Source organism: Nothoprocta perdicaria, unplaced genomic scaffold (genome assembly GCF_003342845.1).
Source record: "Nothoprocta perdicaria isolate Ctin4 unplaced genomic scaffold, notPer1 scaffold_3, whole genome shotgun sequence".
Classification (NCBI taxonomy): domain Eukaryota; kingdom Metazoa; phylum Chordata; class Aves; order Tinamiformes; family Tinamidae; genus Nothoprocta; species Nothoprocta perdicaria.
Window position 1 is genome coordinate 10,264,702 of NW_020455532.1, and position 23,840 is coordinate 10,288,541.

General features: G+C 44.7%; 1 protein-coding gene across 1 annotated transcript in view; it reads left to right on the forward strand.

The window, feature by feature from the left end:
- ARHGAP40 (Rho GTPase activating protein 40) overlaps positions 1-23,840 on the forward strand; it is a 42,870-nt gene that overhangs the window by 12,412 nt on the left and 6,618 nt on the right. The window contains exons 4-10 of the mRNA XM_026042038.1: positions 15,317-15,519; positions 19,217-19,437; positions 21,293-21,368; positions 22,390-22,541; positions 23,095-23,260; positions 23,423-23,514; positions 23,680-23,757. Coding sequence (XP_025897823.1) covers positions 15,317-15,519; positions 19,217-19,437; positions 21,293-21,368; positions 22,390-22,541; positions 23,095-23,260; positions 23,423-23,514; positions 23,680-23,757 — 988 coding nt within the window. The remainder of the gene's footprint in view (positions 1-15,316; positions 15,520-19,216; positions 19,438-21,292; positions 21,369-22,389; positions 22,542-23,094; positions 23,261-23,422; positions 23,515-23,679; positions 23,758-23,840) is intronic.

Below are 23,840 nucleotides of genomic sequence, written 5' to 3' on the forward strand. Positions count from 1 at the left end.
CATGCCTGGGCCTTTCCCAACAGTGGGTAGTTGGTTCCCTTACATGACTACGCTGTGTAGGATAATCTTCTACCACACAAACTAGTAAACCATCTTGCAATGTGGAGGAAGAGACTAAGTATGATAAGTGATTAAAACACCCTGCTTGCTAGATTCATGCAGCTTAAAATCTTACTTTATCACTGGATTCTATTAATTAAGAGTAAGTTTTATGAGCAGGAGGGAGAGCTATACACAGAGCTATGAAGAAGCTACCTGTTCTTTATCAAGCTCTCCTGTAGTGCAGGGGAAGGCCATGGAAGAGATTTTTAAGTGAACAGTAGTCTGCATCCCTTGTTAGGTCCATGGCAGGTGGGCAATATATAGTGGAACTGGAAGGATATCCTCTTTGGGCAACAAGTAAATACAAGTGTGCTGATGAAAGTTGTTTTTCTCGGTCAAGGTAAAGCTCAGACAATGTTAATGTTTGCAAGCGCCGGGCTCGCACAGTGGAAGGAAATCCTTGCATGCCTCGTAGCGGAAGGTGGACATGAGGCAGCAGCAGATACATCCCCGCAGCCGATTTGGGATGCAGCTGTTGTGGTCAAACGCTCCAGAATCCTGGACTCGCTCCAGCTTGGACTTGAGAAGGGTAAAAGGAGATAAAGGTAACAGCTGTATTTAGATGTGGTTATTTCCTCTGCRTAGCAGAGAGGAAGGATACCTTCAGGGAGCGCTCATTCTGATGTCCTTCATTCAAGAGTTTGAGAGTTTGTTCACCTCATGCTTYCTACTCGCTCTTGACCAGAGTAAAACAGGCCTGGAGCTGCCGGATGTTTCCAGGCCAGGAAGACATCTGAGCAAGCACAAAGCTCCAAGGTCAGTTGGGAGAATTCAAGGCTCTATTAAATACCAGCACACGTTGTTGAGGGGGAAAATAAAAGGGTTTTTTTGGGAGAATGGCTTCGTGCAAAGCTCTTTCTAGCTGCAACAATATGTTAGCAGGAAAAACCTTAACAAGGGGGATAAATCAATAAGCGGAACTAAAGAATTCCTGGTTGAAGGCTTTGCTCTTCTGGTGAGGTTGGTTCGGTTTTGCAATGGATCAGCATTGCTTTGTTGTCAGAGTGAACAAAGCAGATGGCAAAGAAAATATAGTCTTTGTAAGGTCAAGAAGCTGTCACTTGGAATGAGTATGATTTCTGACAAAAATAKTAGTTAAAAGGATGCCCATGTTAGAAAAATCTCCATTGTACTCAGGTGTTTTGTTGCTTAGACCAGCCTGGTTATAACATCTTGAATTTCCTTGATTATAACAGTTCATCAGACTTACTAGAGCTGTGTCATTAAAACATAACAGCTGTAGTTCATCTGCTTGTGCGTMTGCTTTTAGGTTTAAAATATAAAATGGCTGTAGTTTTCAGCTCTACTGTGAGTCCAAATTAGATTTCTGCATCTTGTTGTATTTGATGAAGCTCTTGCTCAATGGATGACCTTCAAAGTCTGTATTTTTCCCTTGGAAATAGTATTGCATTGTTCTGAACTTGCACACAGGGTGTAAACTGGAAAAAAATAAGGAGCTATTTTGCAACACCAGTTGATAGAGATTTCTGACTCTCCCCTCTTCTGCCCTTTATTCGGAACAGTGGATTTTTATACAAGAGTAAACAGCAAGGGGGATTTGCAGGTACCAGTCCAGCTTCTGGACCTTTGAACAGGTCCAGGTCTGTTTGATCTTACACAACTCGCCTCACCTACCCTGTGCTCTTCTGCCTTTAAATCCTTCACTATAAAGTCCCTTCAAAATGTTCCTAGTAAACTTTATTCATTTCCCCTAGTTGGCTCCTACTAGATGATGTTGGAAATACTTGAATTTTGGATTTCATGAAGACCCATGGGATTAAATGGTGACTATTTTGGAAAAACAAACCCACTCCTAGTGAGGTAACCAAGCCCTAACTACTAATAGCTCCTAAGAGGTGCTAGTTGTGTTGTGAAATCACTTTCAGGCTTCTCAGCAAGCTCCATTCCAGCTGTTGCACTGTTTGTAGCTGAAAATAGTGTAGAAAAGCTGTGTGTGGTGGCTTTAAAGTGACRATTCAGTGCAGCAGAAAGGGTGATAGATGACTAGTATTTATGTATTTTAATTCCTGAGTCTCTGGAAGGGTTAGGCCAATTCTGTTTTTATCCTAACTCTGCCTGTGTTAAAGGACGAAAAAAAAGAGAATGACCATAAATACAAATCRTAGGATGCTCATCATCTCCCCCTGCACAGACAAGTGTGAAGGAGAAGAAGACTCCCTGATGGGACCATGCAGGGATTTGCAGACCCAGACTGCAGTTGCAGTCGCACCACATCTTGATTTGTAAGACTCTTCTGACAGCATTAGTGGGACTCTTTCCTTGCTCATCTAAGAGCAGTCTGATTCATCAGATTCTCAGGTGATYGACATCCATCTGATTGATATCTTCCCCACAGATGAGCCTGGGGCATTTGATTTTTGAGGAAATGTTCTATACCAGAAGTACTGCAAGCTGCAGATAACTTCCCTTGTGACAATTCACGGGACCTGTTGAGTAATTCCTTCTCTGGACAGGTAAGTAGGTTCAGTTTTTATTATAATTCTTCAAAAGGACAAGCTTTGGTAATGAGGAGGAGGTCCTAGCCTAATCTCCGAAGTAGATTCAGCTAAACTAAAACATTATAGAAACTTCTAGAGTCTGTTTGTTTTAAGTTTGGGTGGATCTTTAGTAAACAAATTGCAAAGCAAACAAATACTGCTTTGTAAGCTGCATTTGTATTTTGTCCAGACTCAGACCCTTAGGTATTTCACTTTGGTGAAATTTCAATACTTATTGAAAGATTTAGTTCTGAAGCTATGATCAGATCACTCTTACTTTTTCCCCTCTCTGTCTTCCTCTATCCTTGCTCTAGGTTATTCGAGTTGAGTCAGCTCTCAGTGACTCTTGTTTAGCTGCCTCATAACCTTGGTAGTTGTCCACCGTGCTCTCTGTGCTGATGGTGGAGCTCTGTCGCGTGCATGACTTCTTCTGGGAGTAAATGTTTGGCATTCTTTGGGCAGCAACTCCCGTGGGTTGTTCAAAAAAACAACCTGACTCACAGTGAGTTCAGCCCGTGGAAGCCATCCTGGCACTGGGAATTGCTGCTYGTGATCCCGGTGCAGGAAATAACCAAGGTGATGGCCTGATCTCTCACGTCCTTGGCCTGGGAACTGGCATAGCAGAATGAGACGGTCCCTTTCTGACACTCTTCCCACTTGTTGGCTCTATGCGTTTCCCAACAGGAAGAAGAAAACACAGCTTRCAAAAATCAAATGAGGTTTGTGACGTGTTCTGGGTTGCCAGCTTTGACATTGGAGYTCTTGCTCGTTCTTGTTTTTATGAAAATGGAGAAAACACAAGAGCTTCCAGTGCAGCCTCCACCAGTTGAGCAGGTGAAGCTCAACTGGGGTCCATGCTGTGGGACACAGCCCGTGTGAACCAGCCTGACTCACCTCCAGATCTGAGTGCCTCAGATATGAGGCACTTGTTACTCGTTAGCCACATGGGCAAGTGACTGCTAATTTTGTCACATCTGCCTCCCGTCACCTAAAAGTGATGGGTAGGACTGTCGCCTGGCCACAGTAATAATGACCTCTTGCCTTCAAAGGAAGTGAACCAGCAGCTTGGTGGTTATGATGCTGGTGGCTCTGGTATCTGTCACTTTTTTTTTTTCTTCTGCCTTTGGGGCTCAGCGAGAGTGATGGTTTTTGCAAGGCACAACCTCCAGCAGAGTCAGGCATGTGTTTGAACAGGAAGCTAAGCAAGGGCATACGCAGAAACCTGTTAAGGTTTCTAATTTTATCCAGCCTGAAAATGCCCAGGAGGCAGAAATATAATCAGTTTAGGTTAGAAAATAACTTTTGGTTATTCACTGGGATCAGTGTTTTTGTGTGTTAAGAATAGCTGCTGTGTCTTAGGACTTCCTGCTATTGTTAGAGCTCTTCCTTGAGCAGTGCAAGTGCTTTGGGTGCTTTAAATTACATTATTTACAGTAGTAATTAGTTCTAAGCAACTTTGCAGGTCTGCTATCTAAATGTACATCTATGTTTGAACGGTGTTGGGTTTTTCCTCCTCCCTCACTCCCTGAACTGTGACATTATCCRTCAATCTCCAGGACACTTTTCCATTAGCGTTGTGGCTGCTGGCCTCTATGCGAGGTACTAAAATGCACGTAAATAATCTTTGGGGTTTTGATATTTGTCCCAAATTAGTCATAAAACCAAAGTTTCATTAATGCTTTTCCCATTTCTGTTCATCTCAATCCCTGTGTGCCAGTTTAGACCTAAGGTAAGGGCAAAAGGAAAGCAGGGTTGCGAACCACAGTCTTGGATCTTCTTGCTGACTCCTTTTGCCTTCTTGGGCAAAATTCCTATGGGCTTGGGGAGCTGTGCCCAGCTCTGAGCAGCAGCAGCAGCTGAGGAGGACACAGCACGGTCCCATCGTGCCTGGGATGGGTGGTAGCCCCTGGCAAGGTGGTGGGCAGAGTGGAGGCGGCTGCATGTTCAGCTGTGCTGGGTGTGGATTGCAGCTCTGAGCTGCTGCAGCTGAGCATGAGGTGATGGAGCAGCTCTAGCTTTGGCATCATCCACCACCACTAGTGCTAGTTTCTAGTGCCCTCTGCGGTTTTTCTCTTTGTGTGTGTGTGGCAGGGGGAGTTGTTTGTTTTCTTCCTCATATGCAAGGTAATAGCCAACCACAGGCAAGTGATCTCTGCTTAGAGTCATCTGCTCTTGCTGAAGCCCTAATCCTCTGTTTGCTACTGCTCGTAGCTGCAGTAAAGCAGATTGTGTGCTCTGGCACGTAGCTGGTGGGGCTTTATGGTAAGTGGGGTCTGCCCAGCGGTGGTTGAGCCATCGCCATGTGGACAAAGCAGGGAAGGTTATGGAAGCTGCGTGGAGTTGAGGATGGTGAAGCACCTGCTTGCTTGCGTTGACCTGATAGCAGCATCCCTGGGAGAGGTGGGGATCTTTCCCAGCACGATGACACGTTGATGGGGACACCAGACGTGATGTAGTGCCTGCTACGTGTATGGGGCTGGTGCTGAGCACCCCACACCAGGACACAGCTCGAGCTCTGCCTCTGTGCTGAGCTGCAAACAAGCTGGGGCTTGGGCACCCTGAGCGCCTGAGTGACTCCAGAAAGTAATCTCTTAATCTTAACGAAGCCGCCTGATGGATAGATAGCACTGCTTGAGGATTTTCTTGATGTGTAAAGAAGTAGAGTTAACTATTTTCTTGTTATATGCTTTTCAAAGGAACATAGTTTTCTGGCGGAAAAACAGTGTAAGGGATTTTAAGCTGTCTTAATTTTTCACTCCAGGAAGAAGTGTCTTTCACTTGCATTTGATTTTTTTTTTAATTAAATTAAAAAAGCTTTTGGGGGGTGGCAGGAAGATGAAAAACTGGCTCGATACCTTGTGAAGCAGCTCGTGGGCTTTGCATGGACTAGAAGGCAGCAGTGTGGAGCTCTTTCCAGTGCCCATGTCTGGATAAGGCTGTCCCAGATCAACAGAGATCCTGAGGTCCCCGGGACATTCCCATACATTCCAGATCGCCAGAATTACATGCTCTGCCAAGCTGAAGTTTCCAACTATCTGAGTGTATTTGGAATGTTTTTATCCTATCTTTTTGGCTCAAAAAAAAAAAAAAAAGAGAGAGAGAGAAGAGGAGGGGTTTATTGAACAAGCCAAGTCACATGGATTTGGCAGGGCATATAGATACCTTCAGCAATAACTCATGCACTAAAGCTCTGACGTTACCAGCATTGGGCCTGTACCAGTGATTCATGTGCATTAATTGAATGCCGAGAGCCTTGGTATGTCTCCTTGTCTCCACATTTGATTAGGGTTCAGCTCCTGGGATCTAGATGATCTCACCCCAGCGAGCTTGGTGCATAGCGAATGATGTCAGTGAGGTTGTCCTGTGGAACGTGCAACAAAACTCAGAACTAGAGTTGTAATAAAMTCATGTTTTGATTCAGTCTGTCCTCTCTCCAGAGTCAGTTTGCCTCTGTGTCCTATTTCTCCACCTCCTTTCATACGAATTGGGCAATAAGTTTGCTGATTCCCTTTCTTTAATACCRGCAGTAACCAGAGTGCAGAAAGGAGTAAATATGTGAAAGGCTGTAAATGTTTGTACGACTGCACCTCATTACCAAGCAGAGTTTAAATTTTAAATAATTAGCTTCTGCTGCTTTGTAGCAGTAAATAAGGTTGCATGTGCTGTTTAGGAAATTCCCTTTTCTTTCTGCGTGCTTTAAATACTTCATAGTTTTGCAATGAGGCTGAGGTTTGTCTGGTTTGTTGCTGATTTCTGTTGCTTTAGAAACCTWGGACAATGCAGGTAGGTCGTATTAGTAACTTATTCAGCTTGTCTCTGAAGAGCAGTCAAAACCTAAAAGCAGCTGGCTGAGGTTGTGAAAAAGCTTAATGCGAAGGGAACATGGCTGAGGAATAAAAGAAATATAGTTATGGGTTGTTGTGGCCATCTCCTTCTAGCGTTGGCAGCTTATGTGTGTCTATGAGGAGTGACCCAAAATACAAACCTTGTTTCAGAGCAAGGTGAGCTTGGTACAAAGCCTTTTGGAAAGGCAAGGTCCTGCATGGAAAATAGTAGAAATCATGTTTTCTTGAGCTAGTTTAAAAACATCAAAGCTTAGAGCACTCGCGTCTCCTCTCAGAAGTGGATTTGTTGTTCTCATCTCCTTGCTCTGATCTCCACTGTCTCAGAAACTTGGGAAGCTTTTGCAGTCACGTAGTGCAGCTTGCACCTCTGTCCTCTGATCCTTTGCGCCCTCCATTGGCTCRTGGGGCTGAGCGAGAAGAGCAGTGTTGTTCTTATTGCCTTTAGCATGTCAATCAGGYCTTTAGTGTTGGCTCTATTTTTGTAATACGCTGCTTATGTCCAAATTCCTACTGCTGTGAAAGCTGTAGCCCGTGTATGGGCTTTCATTTTAACCATGAATTTCACCAGCTCAGCGTCTCCTGAGACTAGTCCAGCCTAATGTGTCCTGGGGTTCATCTCAGTTCAGCACTGATGTGGGAGAAGCTGTGACCTGAATGACAAAAAACGGAGAGGGAATGGCTTAGAGTTTTGAATTTCCATGCCTTCAATACTCATTAGGGCTGACCCCTTGTAGTGAATAAGCTAAATGGGGACATTTCCTAGAGCAGAGCTGGCGTGTGATGCTTTTGCTACCCAAGTCTCTCTGAAGGTATGAAAGTGGATTGTGCTCTGAATTCAGGCAATAAAATATTGTGACTTCTGCAGCAAGTTAGATGCATGTTTGCAAGGCAGGGTGCAAGCATCTAGGTTAGAGCAGGGGCTGGGRAAAGGGCTGTATTAATGGGTAAGAAATAGGACTTTAATGTGAGATRGCCTCTTTGCATGCTTTTATGACAGGTAGTTTTCCAGAGAACACCTCATGTTCTTCTCCAGGAAGCTTTCAGCAACTCACACATTTGTCCCTGTCACTTAGGGACTGGGAATAATGAAAATGAGAGGAAAGGGAAGTTGCAGAAATACTGTGAATGGAGCCTTGGTGGAAAAGAAGAATGAAAAGTCTGTGTGGGRGGAAATAAATGTGGAAACCTTCTGCAGCCAGGGCGATGGGGAATCCTGTAGCTCTGTCCCTGCACACTTGCATACTTTGCCAGTTGCTGAAATTTCAGAAGAAGCATCTGGAACTTGCAAAATGACCTTTGTGGGTGTTACAGTTTTGTGCCGCTCTTTCGACACCAGGGTCTTTCATAAAGCCACAGCTTACTCACTGCAGAGCTATGACCTGGTATGCTGAATTTGCCTTATTCTGAATGCTCAGCCTCCCTCTCCATCCCACGTGATCCTCCAGCAGAGGCTTGCTGCTTTTCCTGACGTTCCTTTGCATATTAGAAACACAACATCGAGGTGCGAACGTGCCGTTGTGCTCCTCCTTTCCAGCATCCCATTGGGAGCTGCTTTTTTCCCCGTGGCCGAGAGCTGAGCTAACGTTTTGGCGCAGGCTCYGGGAGGCTCCTACTTCTAATTATTCCTGTTCCTCCGGGTGCTGGAAGCGGCGCTTGTGCAGCCCGCGATGCAGGTGTGGACGGGCGGCTCTTTGGCACGCTGCTCCTGACGCCCYGGCTGCATTCACGGCAGCTCCGGCGGCCGGCTGGGAGGAGAGGACGCGAGCGGTGCCCGATCGGACAGGATTGGGAAGAGGGGCAGCGGCTCYGCTCCGCAGCCCAGCTGGAAGCGGCGCGGACGCGGCTGCCGCTTTCCCTCGCAGCATGGATCCGCTCGGGAAAGCGGCGCCTGCCTCTGCTCCCACGCGGATCCCCAGGCCCCAGGTTGTGCTGCAGCCCATCGAGCCGGCTGGCCGCCTGCCCGGCCGCAGGAGTCGCAGGTACGGGGTCGAGCTGCAGGGTGCTCTGCTACTGGGTGTTCGCATTATTATTATTATTATTATTATTATTATTATTATATTTTCTATCCAGAAGGCATGGGATAGACATAAGAAAATATCCCTTTGTGGCAAAGCAGAGGGGAAACAACAAACTTCCAGAGGCAAACAAAACTTAACACACTTCCTAAATATGTTTTAAATTTCTTAATGGTAGAAACRCAGCAAAATCTGCCTTTTCCCCCTCCCTTTTTCTGGTTCTTACTTGGTAGTCTTTCCTTGGGATCGGTCTGAGGGGCAGCTCGTGTGTGTGTCTGGGAGGGAAGTGTCGTGGAGGGAACACGAAGGCCACGCGTTGGCTCATGAGGCAGCGAAACCGCCTTGGTGATGGGGTGTTTGAGGGTTGTTGGTGCCTCATGAAGTTGTATGTGGGTGAAAACCACTCATTTATTAGCAAAACCCACGTGGGAACGGGTATAAGTGAAAGCTTAACTGCTTTGCTTGACAAAACCTGCAATGCTGGCATGCTCACAAGTGCTATTACAGACTCRAGACTCGATCCAGGTGTATTTGCATCCATTTGGGAATTGCGATTATCTTTGCAGATGTCTTCTTCTTGGAGTTGATCTACACTTGTTGCTCTTGTGTGGACGTACTGTGACAGTTTATATCATAGCCCTCTTCTCCAGTATTTCTGTATGACTGCTCAGTTCCCTGGCTCTGGTTTGGCCTTGTGCATAGCAACAAGAAAGCAGAAAATCTTCCAAAGTTCCTAGGCAAAATTAGAAACTTTGTTTAAAAATCAATAAATAAAAACAGGCAGTTCAGGGAAAATCTCACAGGATAATACGGTGAATGACTTTAGACATATTCATTTTTAAGTGGACTGGATTAAATAGATTAAATTTGCGCCCGTCAGCCTTGGAGCAGATTACTGCGGGATTTCTCTGCTAAAAATCAAGATATTTGAAAGCAGTTTAGGGTTTTGTTGGATGAGTTGGAGGAGTTCCCCGCTGTGGGTTTGTGCCTTGGAGACGCTGCTGCTTCTCGCTGAGCTTGACCCAAACTTGTAGCTTCTCTGAGTGTTGACATGTGCTGGTTGGTGGGGTCCAGACATGGGTGCTGCGCTGTTCCTGTGCCCCTTGGAGATACTCATGCCACAAGGTGCTTCCACAAGGGTATTGAAGGCACCCCGCTCCGCTCATTAGCAGCTGTTTATTTTTGCAGAGGTAACTACGGGTTGTTTATTGGATTCTTGTTAAGGCACTTACCACCCGGCTTGGGGATCTGGTTATCCTGCCTCCCGAGACGCCGCGCTCGCGGCTCCGGCTTTCCCTCCCTCGGGGCCAGCGCCTCGCCCATCCCGTCAGGATGATGGCTCAAGATGGCCGTGCTGGGRAGCTTTTCTTTCCTCAAATCGAGGCTTATCCCTCTCATCGGGGCCACAAAGTGGAGGTTTACTGGCCTCAAACGAGTGGAGCTTTGTGTGGCTGCATCTCGTGCTTGATCACCCATGGATGGGGCCAACTCATGTCCTTCCACCCACAGGTGCTGAGTGGGCCTTCTCCTCATGGTGTCCCATTCCCCATGCTTGGCATCCGTGCTGACCTAGCGGGAGCAGGGCCTGTCCGAGCACACCTTCAGGCCTGAGGAGCTCCTGACTCATGAGGGCTCTGTTAGGCCCCTGGGTCAGTGCACCACGGGGCCATGATGAAGCGGCACCGAGGGCCTGCCCATCCGACGTCCCCGCCATGGGGATGCATCAGCGCCTGCTTGTGCCAAGGGCTCCGAGCTGTTTGTTCCTCCCGTTGGCCGCTCTCTTGGCTCTGGTACCAAAGTTATGCTGGTAGCCGAATGGTGATGGAGAACCCGGCTCCTCGCAGCTGTGGGAAGGACAAAAGTGCTGGCACTGCTGAGGTGCACGTGGAGCATGTGAGGATGGAAACAGAGATGGAGGTGCCACCTCCTTTAATATCTGATTCCCATATAAACCATCAGATTTATCTATCCAGAGTTTAAATCAGTATTGCAGTGGTCCCCAAACTCTTGTTTTGGCCATGTCCTCCTTGCTGATAGCAGGATTTCCATGTCCTGACTGGACTGGAGGTCATGTCTGCTTCACCCGCTAGTGCTGAGGAGAGACCAAGGGGCTCGTCTGTGCTGACCGGCAGTGAAAGCTGAGCATACACACAGAGCATGGCTTAAATTCATAGAGGAAGAGGTGGCATGAACTGGACACCCACTTAAGCATGGCTTTGAGCATTTTTGAATTGGCTGCATCTACATGCATTCATCAATCCTGTGCTTAAGTGAAGCTCTAAACTTCAGTGTGACAGACTGACCTCTCGGTAGATCAACAGTTATAGGGAAGTTTTGCTGCGCCTTGGCTTGGTTATTTGGATCCTTTCCAGAGCAGATGAGTCTATTCTAAATGTAGGTTTGAAAGGCAAGCGTTGAGACAAAGTTTATTTGGTCTTAAATACTGTAATGTAAATACTTACTGCCAGGCAAGCTGTTAACTCCATCACAGCCCTGGAAATCTGAAGTAATGCACAAATTATCCAAAGAGACCAAGTCTGCAACGAAGTGGTGAAGGTGCTATGGGAAAGCAGCGGGTTACTCAGAACCGTCAGGGTTCAGGAACTCCACAGAGTGCTGGGCAAGTTGTTTCTGCTTGCTGGTGGAAGCAGGATGCAGGGCAGGAGATGGGGACTTGGGAAAGGCCTGTGCCCTTGATAGGGCAGGGGRAATGGCAGCTCCTGCAGGAGTTGCTCAATGTATGCAGAGCTGTCCGCTGTGTCCTCCTCATCACTTGTAGAACAGGCTTCTTYAAAACAACCTTAAATATGACGCTGCTCCCAGAGCTGCTTGCATAATGGAAGATCTTGATGAACTGATTGCTGTGTTACTCCAAACAACCCTATTAGCAAAGTGTAGTAGTGAGATCTTGGCTCTTCCTGATAGTGCTACGGACACAGAGCCCAACTAGACAGGTACGGCAAGGCCTTGATTAAAACCCCTCCCTTAATAGAAGTGTGGCTTGTGGTTGGCAGTGGTGTTTTATTAAATGGAGTTATTAAATCTCCCTCTTTGTAGGGGATGCCCATAGCGTGGTCTACATGTCAGTGAAAGCCATTAGGTAAATGAGTGGATCCCCKGTGGTTAGAGATGTGTGAAGATATGTCAGCAATGGCAGACTGCTTTAAGTATGCCTCTTAAAYTGCTTTGGTTTTGTCAGACCGGGAAAAACAGAGCATGTTAAGAATATATATTGGAGAGCTTACTGTTCTTCTTACCACAGTATTCTGATAATCAGTCTGTCCTTATGCTTATGGTCTGGTCTAAGATGCTTAAATCATCTGTATGCTTTTCACTCTGTCTCCCAAGAATCATCTTAAGTGTTGTCATTCTTTACCCTGAGGGGTGGGATATGTTTGAGGCTGTTCTCAGTGCCCTCAGTTTAGGGAACCACCAGGAGAACAGAACTGGGCTTGAAAGGTTTGTGGCAGAGCTCTCAGGACTGAGGAATGTGAATGGATTCTGCTCCGTTTGGAGACTGTGGTAGAGCTTGTGTTGCCCAAGTCATTGCTTCATGGCAGTTTGCTGTCTGTGCAGTGCAAGCACAGTTCTGTTTAATTCTGTATGCCTAAATGAAATACTTGATAATRTTTATTTTTTAAAAAATTAGTAATAGGTAGACCAACTTCTATTATACGGGGAGCTTTTCTAGTTTTACTTTTAATCACCTTTTAAAAAAATGTTAAAACGTTTAATTCTTTCAATAATTACCTCCATTTTTCCTTATCTAATACGCCAAGACTTTCTCTAGCTTTTCAAATAGTCTTACCTATTTTTTTGATGCCTACTACATGTTTTTATARTAAGAATCCAACCTGTTGCAAGCTGTGATTGGCAGGTCTTTAGATATTTCTCGCTCTTCAGAATTAACTGTACAGTCCTGCAATTGGATTTAAACTGCTTGTTTATGATAGGATCTTGAAAGCAAGTTAGAGAAGCATTTCCTGTATGAACATTTTGTTTACTTTAATCTTGTGCCAATCAGCTGGGTTTTGACCCTGAAATAAACTGAAAACTGGTAAGACATGCATGTTTTGTGACCATAATTTATTTTTTTCTTCTTCTGAATTAGTGGTCGATTCGATAGTTGTAATTCTGTGACTTGGTGTCCAGCTCTTCAGGCTAATTCACACCTCCACCATGTGTGTGCCTTTGTGTTTGACCCAGATCTTTGGACATTTCCTACAACTAGGTGCTTGTGTAGAAGGCTCCATCTTGTATAACTTAATTTATCTGTGTTTGGTGTTTTTTTTTTTTTTTTTTGTTTGTTTTTTTTTTTTGTTTTTTTTTTTTTTTTTTTTTGTTGCCTTTCTTTTTCATCTTAGTTTTGGGGTCTTTTGTTTTAGTTTTTGGAAGCAGTATTAAGAGTTGCAGTTTCTTGGCTCATGCTTGTCACGACCTGTCCTGATTGAAACACTTAGATGGGTGAAGAGGTTCCTTCCTGCTGCAAAGCTATGTTCAGTGAGSAAAGGACACTGAGCAAGTCATGAAGTGTCCCAGGCAGCCATAAATCCTGCAAGAAGCTGGCTAGAGTGATTCAAACTTGAAGTGACCAACTACATAGCAACGGTRTTGAGTTTAATATATTCAAGAGGGTGAAAAGATGCGTGACTGTTTACAAGGCATTTGCTATGTGTTGACAGTATCTAGGAACAGAAAAAAACCTCTCCTGAGACCTCGTACCCTAGTCCAGGACTGGGGAGCCACCAGCCCTGCCTCCCCGTGCTATTCAGGTGTGCAAATCGTCTGAGGCCTACCAGGTGCTCCACACAGGCATAACTTGCAGGAGGAGTAATAAGTTACTGAGCCTTATAAGGTTCCACTTGGTCATGGCATCTCCCGGATGAAAGCTTCCATGCAGAATCTGGTATCTGGGTAAATCATGTGGACCATACAAGGCGACAGTCACACCTTTGAAAGAGCTGAAGACTCTGTTTGTGTTGTCTTCAAAGCTTGTTTGTTTTTTGGGCAGGCCTCGTTCAGGCTTGGGGAGCTACGGTGAAGCAGACTCACCATGGGATGCGTGTGCTCTGTGCGAGCTGCCCTCAGCTGGTTAGGTTCTGCTGGGTCTGCAAACCTGGATATAACTTCTATCCCAGGATGAACCCAAGGAGATTTCTCAGGTGCTGCATGAGGCTGAATACAGAAGAATTAGCCTGCATAGTGTTTTGCACCGAGAGGCTGCTCTTCAGTGCTCTTTGGGCTGCCACGGTGTTTCTGGAGCTGTTGYTGGCCAAAGCAAAGTCCCTCAAGATGATCCCAAATCTCCTGCTGTTTTCATCACTCAAGCGGTGACTTCTACTGATTATCATGTAACAACATTCTGGTGGGATATCATGGCAGGGTAGGGATAGTGGCATAGTCACTGTGTTTAATTGTCTTAGAAGAAGGCTGTCAAAAATGCAAGGAAAAGGGGCAGGCAAATATTACAGCTGTAGAGTTAGTATGAGGGAAGTGATCCAAATTCCTATTCCAATGCATAAGGACAAAAAAAAAATAAAAAGGAGAAAGAAAATAATAGTTTGACATGGCAGCTATGATAGGATTGAGAGAAAGGTGCATTAGTTATGAATGGGAAGGAAGGAATCTGTAACACAGGACACTTCTGGCCTTGTCGGAGGTGGACTGAATGGCATAATAGCTCTCTTCAATCTTTAACTTCTGTGTTCCTGTTTATATTAAAATAAAAAAAAGAAAGAACTTGTTGTTCTTGTTCTCCGTGCTATTGCTGGCTCCAGATGTTCTCAGAATGATGGTTATCGCCTTAGTTTTGACCTTTGGAAGAAAAGGGTTGCCTGCATGCATGCTGGAAGAGGGAATGTGTGAAATATGTACGTAAGCATGTAAGTATAAGGGCAGAATATCCCATAACACTTGGCATAAGATTTGATCTACTTTATCTTGAGCCTAGAAATCTGTTTTGTAGTGATGGCGTAGTGATTTCTACATGTTCTTGATAACACCTTTCAAACTGTCCAGAGTTCGTGTGTAGTCTCCTGAGTTTTRTATTTGAACCATTGAGGCTTTTTTAATAACTAGGTTAAATTTATCCCTCTTCMTTTTAAGCCTTTGTAAAAGGCATACAGTGGGGTTTAAAAGGCTTACAACCCTTTGAAGAGAATGRCATTTCATTTTAGGAGCAGCATTATTTTGTGAAGTGGTTACGATCTTACACCTTTCTTTGGAGAGGTTGAAAGTGCAGCTGAGCTGGACCAGTCTGAAGTCTTGGTTGCTCGTGAATCAGCAGGGTGGTAAAAATTTCTGAGTGTTTGGGTTTCCCAGGACACTTTTGCTGTTTCACGAATGTGAAAAATCTGGTCTGGGCAGGAAAAGAGGGCCTTAAATATGGGAGCTGTTTGTGCCTGCTGAAATGCAGGCCGTGCTGACTTTGCACGCAGAGGACAGGCCTGACCTGGTTGGGACTCATCAGACTCGCTGTGCGTGCCAGGTCACCTGTGTGCACATGCACAAAGCTTGAAATGGCCTGGTTGGGAACGCAGAGCATCTGTGCCTGCTTGCAGGAGGGATCTTGGAAGCAAACGTGGGAACGGGAGGTGTCTTAAGAGGTTGCTGGAAGGACAGTTGAGCAAAACGTGTTCATGCTGCTTTGTCTCACATCATTTGTACAGCAGTTTTCTCCTACTTTGTTGGACTTGAGCCTGACCTTGCCTGTCATTGCTAAACACTAGCAAAAGGAAGCTTGGCCCTTACCTCTGTTTGGCTTTTATTTCAGTCATTAATCACTGAAGAATGTACTGAGAATGTCATAACTGAACGTGTGGCTTAATCTGTCTCTCCTTATCTCTTCCTCCCTCAGTACCAGAAACTATCCCTGCAAAATGAGCCAGATTCCTCCAAAGAGTCCCTTGGCATCCCTGTTTTCAGAGYGCGTCAACTCCAGGGTGGATTCTCTGGACCACTTGTCAATGGACAGTTTTTGGCTGGAAGTAGAGAACATTAAGCAGAGCAATGAAGCCGAGCAAGAAGAATGCAGCCTTGCAGATGTCAAAGCACAAGAGGGTAGGTTGCCAAAACCGCTGGGAGCGAGGGGAGGAAGACAGAGCATCTTGGAGATAAAAATTTCTTATGCACCTGRATGATTTGCAAGCACGTTGCGGTGTAATTAGAGTATTACCAAGATTTGGTAACAGCTTTGTTTTGGTTTTATTTTGTTTGTTCTTATCCACCATGTGGAGCAAGGCGGGTGAATTCCCTATAGAAATGTGCTAGTCTGGGCTAGTTTGAACTTCTGAAACACAGTTGACTTTTAAAGATCAGTCAGTAGTACATTCAAGGCTTCAAATTTTCTTAAACAATCAATTTGGGGAGTAAAATTGCATTTTGATGTGAGAGTGCAAAATCCTGGGATGCTGCTAAGGAACATGCAGTCCTGCAGATGCAGAGCATGCATTTTCTGTGTCTGTGGAACCATGTGCTTGGGCTGGTTGGCCTGTCCTTTCACTGGCTGGGACTGTAGCTTGCAGAGCTTCCTGTGGTTATTCTGACCTCATCCTGGGAAGGATCCAGGTGAATGGAGAAAGTTTTGAGTGAAAGTCCTAGCGTGATGCTAAGGCAAGGAAGGGTAAATAGGTTTCCTGGATGCTTAAAGGTRGGTTTTGGAGAGTAAAGATGAGGGAAGGAGCATCTGCACTGATGGGCATGATGTGGTAGATACCAAAAGCTGCAATTAGTGTCCCTGCATGAAGGGCTTTGTTTTATTTAGAATTGGAAGGGGGATATCAGAGTGACTCAGAAAATGAGAGCGTGGGGGAGGAGACTCTGAAAAGAGGCCATGCCATGAGATGAAAGACTGTCTGGGACACCCAGAAGACTGATATGCTGGAGGCAATTTGATTGCTGCGTGTGAGCCGGGACACAGGGAGAAGCTTCTCTTGATGGTGCCTCTTGATCTGGTAGGCGAGAGCTACCTGCTTAACTGGCGGCTGAAACTGGGCAAACTTGAAATGATGCTGCAAGGGGCRAAGCTCTGGAAGGAGAAACTCTATGGGTGCCTGCTGGAAAGCGGTTTACTCAAAGGGATCTCGTGCTCAAAGCACAAGTAGCAAGGGGAGCCTGCAGGTTGGCAGGTGTATGGGAGCTGGTTAGATCCTTCTGGCTTTCCTGCCTGGCTCTCCATGGATGCTGCAGCCCCGGAGGCTCCGYCTGCTGCTCTAAGGCAGCAGGTCGTGGCTCCATTTGGAGACAGGATGGCTCCACTTGGCAAAGAGCTGATGCTAATTGTGGCACGGAGGCTGCCTGTAGAGAAGGCACAGGGAAAACTGTGAAACCTGCTGGAAAAAGCTGGTTTTGTGAATGGCCCTGCAGGAGGGTGGCAGGATGGGGAGCTGTTTATGGGACCAACTGTTAGTGGGAGGCCGGGGTGCAAATCGGCAGYAGAACAGGGACAGTGCAGAGCTACTGGTGCTAAAGGCATTCATGGCTTTGCTGACAGCTAAAGTGGGCAGAAACTAGATTTTTTTTTCCTCAAATGCACGAAGCATGGTCATTTTCCAGCTGTTTATTTTTTTTGCAGATCCATCCTGACTCTGAAGTGCAGCACAGTCACGGGGCAGGCACTAGGGCAGTAGTACCACTCCACTATCCCTGCTAGCATCCCTGCGCCTAGCTGCTCAGGGGTGTAGTCGGGTCTGCAGAGGGTGCAGAATTTCTCATTTTGTTTTGAAAAGCACTTGGGAAGTTTTGCTGAATGCTTTGTTGGAAACCGTTTGCAGGATGCTTAGCTGTCCTTTAACTTTTTGGAAGCTAAGTGCAATTAGTCATGAAAACAGTTGTGGTCAGCTCAGGTTTTGAGCAGGTCCTTGCAGCTGGTTTTCCCTAGTTTTGACTGCTTATTCCCAGCASTGATGCTTCCCCCCTGCCCCAGGAATGCTGTTCCTCCAGGGCTTAAAGGAGAATATTAACAGCTCCCCAGACTTAGATCTGCAGTTAAACCTCTGTAAGCCTCTCTATTCTGACAGTGATTTCCACCCCTGTCTCCCTTTCCCCCTGTAGATACCCTATTTTATGCTTTCCTTTWGTGTTACTAAGCAAATGTAACTGGGCCAAAAATGTTAAATTGAAAAATAGGAATAATTTGAGTGCTTTGTCATCAAATGGGGCTGTAGGTCTAACAAAGACAATAAATCAGACATCCTTCTTTAGTGCTGTGTGTTAGATTAGTTTCCTGTTATGACTGGAGCTGGATATTTTCAAAATTTGCAAGCAGTTGGCTTCCTTTAGTTCCCAAAGACACAACAAACAGGACTTTTGCACCCCGTGCTTCTGTGAAATTGCAGATATGTAACAAAATAAAAGTCCAGTGAGAGTACCCAGATTGGAGCCTATAAAAATGTGAGTAACCGTAAACAAGTGCGTATGTTGGTGGAGCTGCTGGTAGGTGTCAGCTTCTGTGCAACTGGTGGTGAGAAATGAGCAAAATTAAAAATGCAGTAGGAATGCTAGTGGGTTTGCCAGAAAATTTCCAAAAGGAAACACCAACTTTAAGTCCAATTCTGCTTCCCGTGGTGYGATGCTGAAAAGAAGTTCTCTTTTTGTGCAGCTAGCAAAAAGATTCTGCCTCTTCGTCAAGTACCTTCAGGCTTTACAGGATATTTGTTGTGTGTTCTTAAGTGCTGTAATGAAATAGTGGCTTCCTCACGGTGGGAGGAAAAAATAAAGTTGCATCTCATAGGAGATGCAAGTCTTTTTTTAAAACTACTAATGCTAAAATTAACACAGCTGCTCAGGCAAGTTTTTATTGAGGAAATATCAGTTTGCATTGGAAAGGAAGAATAGGAACAAACTATTGTTTCAGTCAGATCAGCATCCTTTTCTTTTCGATATGCCCTTAAACAAAGCTGTCCTGCAGCTGCCTGCAGTAAATGAAGGAAATGGAAGGGTAAAAGCTTTGGCATTCGCTGTACTCAAGCTGCAGCTACCTGCTAAATTACAACATTTATCTTTGGTTTTCAGGTAGCCTCTTTGCTTAGGGCACAAACATCTGAGGGAAAACTGTTCTAGGTGTTTGAARGGCAGTTTTAATTAAGAATGGCATGAAATCAAGCTCGTCTCAATTATGCTGCCTTTAGTGTTTCCAGGCTTTCATCCTTTATTTTGCAGCTGGAGTGATCTTTAGTTTTAGTGGCGCTTTGGATAGGCATAGATGGCCTTAACTTSTGCATAGCTTTATAATATGTTATAACCCTTCTGCTTTTGTGTATTGAATGTATGGATATTGAGAATAGTGGCAGTACAATACAATAATTCTGCCAGCAACTCTGTTGAATGAAATATGTGTGAATAGACCAGGTGAGTGTCTGGATGTTTAAAAACAAATGAATCCTGGAAAAGCCTTGGTTGATACATGGGTTTGCATATAGATGAGGTTAGTTAAACAGCTGAATGATGGAGGTGAGCACAAGATCCGTGTGTGCAGTGCTGGAGGTTGGGACTTCCCAAAGAGCTGGGTTTGGATCTACTGAAGCTGTCATGAGTCCATGGATACTCCAGGGAGTCAGTGCCATTTCCTTTGAACTTGCCATGTGCTTCTGCTACTGTCAGAGCTCCCCTCCCAAACTGAAGTTTGTAGAAGCAGATTTACCTGGGAGAGAAGCTCAGATTCTTGGTTTTCTAGCCCTACTGTGCTCTACGTAGTCAAACTACCACCACCTTCCATGTTCTCACCGCTGTCTCCTCTTCTCCATTCCCATGCCCGCAGAAGGGGACGCCGAGGCCGARTGGCTGCAGGACGCCGGCCTCTCCGACCTCCTGGGCGACCGGGCCTCGGAGAACGACAACATCGTGTTGCTCTCCACCCTGACCAAGACGCAGGCCGCGGCCGTGCAGCGGAGGCTGGACACCTACTCCCGCTCCCGGCGGAGGAAGCACAAGCATCCCGTGCGCGACGTCCGAGACATTTTTGGAGTCGTCAGCAATGGGGTATGTTCCTGTCTCTAGGGTTGTCCTTGTTTGCTTGTATCTCTGTATCCAKAGTTGACTAGGTCTTCTGTGCCGAAGTGAAGCTGAGATTGTGGAAATTCTGCATCAGCATTGACAAGGAATTGCTGCAAAATCTGCAGATCTGTAAGCTTCCTAGAAACTGCTGGAAAAATTCCATATAGCACCAACAGCACTGCAGCCTAGGGCCCCCCTGATATCCTTTGAAGCCTTCTCATGGTTTGTTTTGTTTTTCTCCACTGATACCTGAATCTTTAAATAAACAGAAAGAAGACTTGCATTCTGGACAACTGTATTTGCACAGCTGATAATCCTTGACTTGTAGTTGACTGGTGTAGTGGACTGGATAATCCTTGACTGGTGTAGTTGTATTTCCTGTAACTCACCTAGGGTTGAGATGTAGGTTATGCCAAGACTGAGTCATGATTCATTTGCTTTTGCAGAGCATTATTCACATTCCTGGGTGAATGAGTGACAAAAAATGATGTTTCTAAAAGCAGTAACTCTGCAAGGTTGTCTTAAGGGCCTCAGGTGAAATTTGATGTTTTTATGTTTGCAGATTAAGACTGTATCTCTTGAAATGGCTCAACTTTCTGTTGTGAAAGAATGGAGGTTTTTATGAACTCTTAATCCACCCTGCCTACTCAGTAYGTTGCTAATATTTGCATTTGATAATCCAAGCAACTGAGAATCCAAGCTGATGTTTTAAAATGGCATTTTGGTATGCTGAAGGCATGTGTAAAGATGCTAAGACTGCCTGTTTGAATAGCTATAACTTGATTAAAAATGGAACACTTCTAGCTTCAGGCAAGACCATTGGACACCCTTCCAAAACCTCTAGATCTGTTGGACTTATTCATATTTTTTTTTTGGCTCAATATTGTTTGACTTGACGTGGGAGGCAACTCTAAAACTTTCTTTAGTTGTTAGCAGAACGCACTGAACCAAAAAGACAGTTTTCTCACGCTTGTAAATACTTTTAAATGCAAAGTTTTCTTTTTCAACACAAGAAAATGTGTTTTAAAGGAATCTCATCACTTAGCAGGTTACCTCTGTAGTCCTTGCTCTTCTTTTCCAGGTTATGGAGAGATGGGGTTTGCTACTTCTATTTTGGGGAGAGTGTCAGATGCTCATTTTAGGCAAAAATTCAGGCACTGAGTCAAGCTCCTTTATGCTTGAGTCATTCTCAAAGCAAGTCCAGAGGGAAGCAGGCTTTTCAGATAACTGTCCCAGGTGGTTTTCCAATTCAGTGTTGTAAACAAGTTATCAGAAAATTGCTAACTTTTTCCTAACAGAATATCTTTGCTATGTTCTCAATAGTTTTAGCAAGAAAGAGTTTCTTTTATTGGCATATTTGGCTGGCAAATACCTCCTTGTGCTTCATTTGTCTAATGAGACCTGTAGAGGTTGCTATAAAGCTGGTGAAGGGAGGCTTTTAGGTGCTGGAGTCTATTAACTAGGCACTTTCTTATGTGTCCAAATGGCAGATAAATTACTTGTGAGCTTAGCCCATGCTGTGTGACTGGTGCGCTGTGGCAGTTTGTTAGCACTTCAGGACCTGAAATAAGGGGGCAAATGGCTGCAGGTTGTGTGAAAATAACAACTTAGCAGTTGGTTTAAGGATGTGGAGATTTGTGACAAATACTGTTTTCCTTCTGCATGCCAAATTCTCCAGTTATGATTGCTTCAGTGACTTGTAATTCCTGAGCAGTCGTGTAGCCCTCATCTTGAGCACTGTTTTCTTTCTCAGGTGTGCTCTTTGGCCAAAATCATGTTGGCTTATGGCATTTCTTGTTCTATTTTGTGTAGACAAACGTGTCCTTGTTTATTTTTTCAGGAGACAGTGACACAGAAGGAGGAGACCAGACCAGACCAGTTGTGGCACAATCTACAGAGTGCAAATGTGCAGAAACGTAAGCAGAAAGTTTTAATGTGTAGTGGGTTTCTCTCAAGTTAAGGGAAGAGGCATGCTTTAACTAAGAGTGTCTTATCCCATTTTCATGGTCTACACACAAGACTATCCCTTCTTTTGAAGCATCAGCATTAATACCTGTATTTGTATCACTTTTCCTGTGATAATCCTGCAGTGGTAAGAGACTAGAAGATGGTTGGCAGGGCATATTTAAGAGGAGTGTTGAAGCTCATCCTCATCAGCTGATCTATAGCTTAGATGGAAGAGGGCTTATGCCCTCTGTTGACTCTGTTGACTCTGTAGCTGTTGACTCCAAGATGCATTTGAAAGCCTGTTTTGTTGAAAAGCTGTTATATGAAATAATAAGCCCACAAATAAAGGCCTTGCAGTGGTTTTTCACCCTGACAGTTCTGTAGTAGGGCTGGAACACCAAAGGTGCTCAGCTCATCCAGGCTCTGAGCTCGAGCAGCTCTGGTGACAGTTTTAAAGCGTCTGCAAAGACTGTTACTGTGACATAACATGTGGTATGGTACTGCTGTTGAGGAGGCCTGAAGCTTTGGCCTTGTTTGTGTTTTTTTAAATATAACCTCAGCTGTGGGTTTAGTAGGCTTCTCCTGTGACAGCACTTTTAGGAACTGCAACTCATACTGATAACTATAACTCTTCCAGAAAGTAATTAGGAAATGCAAATAAATGACTGACAAAGCGCAGGGAAACCATGTGAACACCTTAAGTGCCTGCATAGAGAGAAGGTAGCCACAGGTATGTCCTTAAATAAAAGGCTGTGCACATCTTACTCTGATCTTGGTGATTGCAGCTGTAATGCTAAGGCTTTGAGTTAATCTACTAAGCTGTCTCAGGACTGTGCTATGACAACAACCCTATCAGGTGTTAATACAGTCTTTAAAAAATAAAAGTGGTCTCCAAATCCCTATCAATCCCAACTATTCTCTTATTTATTACGGTTCATTCCTTTGGCTTTCTGAACTTGGAGTCAATTTTCTTTTTTTCTCTTCGTGTAGCAGAAACTCAGGATTACTCCTGCACAGTTCGAAACTCTGGGAAAGAAGAGGTGTTCAACATGGACGTTGCCTATTCGGAGCAGGCAGCSGTTCTGCTCAAAGGATCCTTCCTGTCAGATTCCAGGAGGATAAAGGATGGCAATGTCCTAACTGTAAGCTCAGAAAGATTCCTTTTTTCCCTGATCAACCTTACTAGCTGCCCTCTTGTCTAGAGGAGAGTTGGTGTCTGGGTAGTGTCACAACAGGTCTATATGAGGCAGATATTTTTGGAAAGGCAAAGCTGTTTTCAATTCAGTGCTGAACAAAGATAACAGAGTTAGAGAGGAAGTTTTTCTTAAGAAACTTTAGCAATAGTATTATCTGGGCCACTTCCACTGAAAAGAGGAGAATAAGTGGACTTTTTTACTTGTGATGCTTTCAGTTTTCTTCACAGATGTCCTGGACTGCTTCTAAAGCTCAGCTAGATTAAGGTGGCTACCTGACTGTCTTTAACTTAAGTAAACCAGGATCTTCATACAACTACAAAAGTAATGCTGGAAATTGGACAACTTTCTTCAACAGTGGATAGAGTAGGAGTAGTTCAGGGTATTTGTGTAGTGCTGAAACAGGATAATGAGTAGATGTCTGGGTGAYGCAAAAGAGCTTGAAAACTAAGAGAGTCATTAGTGTTACTTGTACCAAAACTTTCTGTGTGTTTTCCTTTAGAAATTTAAGATCCCCAAGGGCAGACTAGGAGTGACCAGGATTGGAGATCTGTCTGCTCAGGACATGAAGAAGATTCCCACACTGGCCCTTATTGAGCTGACGGCCCTCTGTGATGTCCTAGGCTTTGAGCTGAAGAGAAACAAGGCAGTGAAATTGAAAACAGCAGGTTAGTTAATATGCAAAAAAAAAAAAAAAAAAAAAAGTGGTCTTAGACTGTGATGATAGAAATTTCCCTCACCTGCATGGTCTTAGGCTGTGATGGTAGAAACTTCCATTCACCTGCGTGGATGGTGGCATAGACTTGCAGCATATATTATTTCTTTTTCAGAGAAAAGACTCTTTGGAGTTCCACTCAACACGCTGTTGGAAAACGACCAAAAACTACTCCCCAACACCAAGGTCCCTCTGCTACTCCAGGCAGTAAGTTCCCTAATGATTTTATCTGCACTTCTGATCCTCCAAGTCAGGAAGGCTTTGAAGTCTGTGATAGGGAAGGACTGACTTCTTATTTTGAGTAACCTAAAAGTGTTTTTGTTGTTGTTGTTGYTGCTGCTGTTTTTTGTTTTTCTTCTCTGTTCTTAATAGTTACTGTCATGTCTGGAAAAGAGAGGACTTGAAACTGAGGGCATTTTGAGAGTCTCTGGATCCCAGACCAGAATTAAGGTATGAGTTCTCTGGTAGTTTAATAAGTATCAGAATGATCAGTGAGCATGTTGCTGAACTGATACCAAGAKGAGGCTTAAACT